The sequence below is a fragment of the Terrapene carolina genome, unplaced genomic scaffold, assembly GCF_002925995.2.
Source record: "Terrapene carolina triunguis isolate 2854851 unplaced genomic scaffold, T_m_triunguis-2.0 Scaffold33476, whole genome shotgun sequence".
Lineage (NCBI taxonomy): Eukaryota > Metazoa > Chordata > Testudines > Emydidae > Terrapene > Terrapene triunguis.
Genome location: NW_020697827.1, coordinates 1 through 4864, shown reverse-complemented (window position 1 = coordinate 4864; position 4864 = coordinate 1). Strand labels below are relative to the sequence as shown.

At 68.8% G+C, this 4864-nt stretch overlaps 1 protein-coding gene across 1 annotated transcript; it reads left to right on the top strand.

Moving 5' to 3' along the window:
• Positions 1 to 104: 104 nt before the first annotated feature.
• On the top strand, positions 105 to 4529 carry LOC112125920 (aspartyl aminopeptidase-like). The gene is made up of 7 exons (XM_024224279.2): positions 105 to 113; positions 367 to 492; positions 905 to 1035; positions 1445 to 1529; positions 1759 to 1866; positions 4076 to 4153; positions 4401 to 4529. The coding sequence occupies exons 1-7, from the start codon at positions 105 to 107 to the stop codon at positions 4527 to 4529; spliced, it is 666 nt and encodes a 221-aa protein (XP_024080047.2).
• Positions 4530 to 4864: the final 335 nt, after the last annotated feature.

Genomic DNA, 4864 nt, shown 5'->3' with positions numbered 1-4864 from the left:
CTTACATCACAAGCCCTGAGCACACAGCTCCCCTTCTACCTCTAACACTGCCGGCTGCATTTCCAAGCTCTGTTCATTTACAGATCTTCCTCTAAAGTTGGGCCATGGCTCAGGTCAGTCTGGGAGTTGATTAACTCTTTCTGGCCCTGTCACCTTTCAATGAGATATTATATCACACTCATAACGTCACAGGCGGGATCTCAAGGAGCCTCGCTCTCCCGCCCCCAGGGCCTGGCTTCGTGTGTGTCCCCCCCCCCCCCCCGGAGCCCTGTCCTTGGTGGCCTCCCCGCTGCTGCTGCCGGTGCCCGGGTGGCTGTGGCAGAGCCCGGCCCCACCGGCTGGTGACCTACTGCTGCTCTCACATAGGTGAAGCGTCGCTCCAAGAGAGGCCAGGTGGGCCTGGTGCAGGTGGGCGTGGAGACCTATGGAGGTGGGATTTGGAGCACCTGGTTCGACCGGGACCTGACTGTGGCCGGGCGGGTGATCGTAAAGGTGAGTCTGGCCTGGCCCGCAGCTCCGCGTCTGCAGCTCTCAGCTCATGGTGGGATCTGCTCCCGTCCACGGGTCCCGGACCCTAGAGTCTGTCCGTCCGTCCGTCGCACCCACACTCCCCCTCAGAAGTCAGCAGGTTCCGACTCCCTACCCCGGGCGTGGAACACACACCTCCCCCGTCTGCAGGGATATGGGGGTGGGGGTCCTGCACTGCCGCCCTCTTCACCCCACATGGTGGGCGGCTGGGGGGGCAGGTGCAGAGGGAACACCCCAGGCAGGCAGAGACCCTCACCCCGTGGATTGCTGGGGGCCAGGCCTGTCCTTCCCCTGGACGAGGGCTGACTCCTGTGGGTGGGGACAGGGGAGGTCCCTGGGAAGGGCTCGCTGACCCGCCTTCCCTGCTTTGTTTCAGGACCTGGCTGCGGGGCGGCTGGAGCAGCGGCTGGTGTGGGTGGAGCGGCCCGTCTTGCGCATCCCCCACCTGGCCATCCACCTGCAGCGCAGCGTTAACGAGAGCTTTGGGCCCAACACGGAGCAGCACCTGTGAGCCCTGAGCGTCCCCATCCCACGCCAGAGCCTGGGCGCTAACGTTCCCCGTGCTCTCCCCAGGGGCCTGGCCCGGCTGTGTGCCAAGAGGCCTCCCCAGCCGGCTCACAGCCCAGGTGTCCCCGGGGCACATGCTGTCAGGTCTGGGGGGCTGCCTGCGAGGCACAGGGTACCGTGGCGGGCACAGAGATGGGGGGGTGGATGGCAGGCCTGGGGCAGGACTTCCCCCTCAGTCACTCCCAGGGGCATCGACACCCCTTTCTCTGCCAGTCGGCTGGTGGGCCCCCGGGGAGCAGGGCGAGGGCGTGCCCGGGGAGGGGCTCGCTCTGGCGATTGCCCCGGGATGCGGGAGCAGCCGAGCGGGTTGGAAATGCCCAGGTGACCGACCGAGCCCTTTCCCCCGCAGGGTGCCCATCCTGGCCACTACCATCCAGGAGGAGCTGGAGAAGGGGGCACCCAAGGCTGGGGCTCCCTGCGCTGCTGATGCCCAGGTGAGGCAGGGCCCCTGGGGGTGTCAGAGCCCAGCTCCCCACCATGGGGGTTTGTGCACCGAGTGTCCCCTGCTGGGCGGGCCGGGGGAAACCCAGCCAGGAGCTGCAGTGTTCCTGGGAGAGCCGGGGGGGCCGGGGCCGGGGCCGGGCGGTGCTGCCCTGGGGGAGGGGGGTCTCGTGGCCTGTGCAGGGCGTTCACCTCCCCTGGGGGGCTCTGCTCTCTCCCCAGACGGAGCGGCACGCCCCCGCCCTGCTGTCCCTGCTCTGCTCCCAGCTGGGCGTGAAGCCGGAGCAGATTGTGGAGATGGAGCTGTGTCTGGCGGATACGCAGCCAGCGGTGAGTGCCCGGGACCCAGGCTGACTGGCACAGGGCTGAGCGGCCCGGCCCGGCCCGGCCCGGCCGGTGAGGAGCTGCCCGGGTCGGGAGGAGGCAGGGACCATCCTTCATGTTGTCACAGACCCACAGGATCGGGGCCATGCCCCCAGCTCTAGGTCAGTCCCTTGGTGTGATGTGCCAGACCCCCCCAGGGCCCACCCTTCCCCCGCCTCCTAGACTGGACCTGTGGGCGCCAGCCTCCTGCTGCAACCGGGCAAGTCCAGCTGAAACACCCCCTGGGAGGGGGAGGGAGCAGGGTGCCTCCCCCCTCCCAGTCGGTTGGTTTGGAGCTGGAGGATTTGCTCAGCCTGGGTGCCCAGGGGTGGGGAAGTCCTGGCGTCTGGCTGGCGACCACCTTGATCTGGGTGGGTCTCAGCCAGTTCCCTAGCGAGTCCTCAGTGCGCCCAGACAGGGCTCGTCTCACTGCAGATGCTGTGGTGCTTCCGTGTAGACGCGAGCTGCGTGCCAGGCGGGGTTCTCCCCTGGGTGCCGGCAGTCGCCCCCCAGCGCAACAGCCGCATTCGTCCATCCCCCAAGCGCTGGCTGCACTGGAGCTAGGCCGGCTTCACTCCGCCACTCGGGGGCTGGGTTTTCCCAGCTCCTCCCGCGGGTACGAGACCCCGCCCTGGCCACGCTCTGTCCCTCCCCGCTAGGGCCTCTCCGCCCTGGGCAGGGCAAACCCGTCTGCCCGTCACCCTGCCCTGCCGGGAGCTCCCCGCGCTCAGCCGGGGGCTGGGGCTGGGGCTACACCAGACGTGGGTTTAGCTCCGTGGCTCAGGGCTGGGAAAACTCCCCACCCCGAGCGACCAAACCCCCAGGTGGACAGCTGGGGTGGGGGCGGGGCTGCTCCCAGCAACCCCCCCCCCCCGCAGAGGCGGAGTCACTAGCTGTCAGCAGCTCTCCCATTGGTGCAGGAGCATCTTCACGGCGCTGCAGCACGGGAAGTGTAGGGCTGCCCTCGGCTGCCCCCCCCCCGGCGCCCGCCCGTGTGACTCACGTCTCCCGTGGAGCTGGGGGGGCCGCCGATCCAGGGCTCTTTCCTTCATGTTCCCCCCCCGGGGGAAGGACCCTCCCGCTCCCTGCGTTTCACTGACACCCCCCTCTGGTGCACACCCTGGGCTGGTGCAGAGACAGGGGCTGAGCTTTGTCGTACCCTGACCCCGTCGTTCCCCACGAGGACGTCTGAGCTGATGTCCTGGGGACCCCCAACGACCGGCCCTCCGGGGTCTGCCCGGGGCTCTGAGCCAGAGGCAGGGCGAATGGCTCCATGTTTGGGGCCTTAGCCCGGTCACAACCCTTCAGCCTTTGCGGGGCTGCACCACATCGGGTCTGACAAGGGATCTCTCCACCCCTTGCCGCTCCTCTGGGGGTCAGATGTGCCTGCGCCCAGGGGAGTCCAACAGGCCACGCGCTGGGCCTGGGGTGGGAGCCCCGAGGAGCTGGCTGGCTGCGTCCCTCCGACGCTCAGTCGCATTGTTCGCGCTCTGGGCCCGAGCTGCAGAGCGCTGTGGCTGGGCAGAGGAGTTTGCCCCTCCGCCCTGGGCAAACCCTGTCATCCAGGCCCAGGCAGCCTGCCCCGTCTGCCCTGGTTCCTACAGCTCTCCGAGCCCCCATCAGCTGCTCCCCCTGCTGGCCACTCCCCTGAGCCCCACTTCTGGGGACCCCGCTCCTCAGGGACTGGTGCACCTCAGCCAGGATTTGTCCCTCGGCGGGGGGTTAGTCACCTGGGCACAGCAGAGGAAGCCCTTAGGGAGGTCAAAGCTCGGTCCGTGCTGTCGCCCAGAGCGCTCGGGAGCCTGGCATGGCTGGACGACCCGCGGCTCATCCACACCTGCCCAGCCGAGCCAGCCCCCAGCTTGTGCCCTCCTCCTCGGAGGCTGCCCCCCACTCCATGCAGCAGAGCCCCAGGGCAGTCCCCAAGCAGGGCTGGGGTCAGTCCTCAGGCGGTGTGCAGCTGGGGCCGGAGCCGACTCCCCAGGGCACCGGTACCCCTCAGCCCTGCTCCCGGAGGGCGGTGCTTGCCCAGGGCGTGGTGGGGCAGCGCCCGAGCATCTGGCTCTGTGCGTACGTGCAGGGGCCCAGGGCCCAGAGCCCTGCTGGGATGGGACTGCCCAGCTCCGCCAGCTCCCCCAGCCCAGGTGACGGGCCCCGTTTGCTCGTCTCGTTTCAGACGTTAGGCGGCGCCTTTGACGAGTTCATCTTCTCCCCCCGCCTGGACAATCTGCACAGCTGCTACTGCGCCCTGCAGGTGAGTGGGGGGGCCTGCACTGGGGGGGGTCATGTCCCCCCCCCCCCCCTGCTCTGCGCTTCTCTCTGGGGAGCAGGGCGTCAGCAGGGCCCTATGGGGACTCCCCTTCCGGCAGGACGGCAGCGGGGCTGGGCACGTTTCGGGGTCGAGGGGCTGTTTGCCTGGCGCTCGCTCTGCGGGTGCTGTGGCTCTGGGGGCTCTGCCCCCAGGAATGCGCCGGCTCAGCCCCATGTTCTGTCCCCTGCAGGCCCTGATCGACTCCTGCGAGGCTCCCGGCTCCCTCTCCCAGGAGCCCAACGTCCGCCTGATTGCGCTGTACGACAACGAGGAGGTGAGCGGAGGGGGCGGTGACGTGCCCCAGCTAGAACTGAGCTGAGGGGCGGGGAGATTGTGCAGGGGGGGGAACCTGCGCCCTTCCCCCTCCTCATGCACTTCACCGCATAGCACCCCCCAGCGGGGCAGGGACTGGGAGGGGCAGATCCAGCTTCTCTTCCCCCCCACCCCCCACATCCAGAGATTCCCAGTGCAGCCACTGCCGGTGCCTTTCCCTGCACCAGCAGGGGAATAGCCCAGGCACCACTCACCCCATGTTGGGTGTCCGGACCCCCAGGATCAGGGCCAGGGCCCCAGCATGTGGACAGGCCCCCAAGGGGTCTCACTCCGCCTCCAGGGGAAGCCACACAGCTTCACTGCCTCCTGGGGCTGGACCCC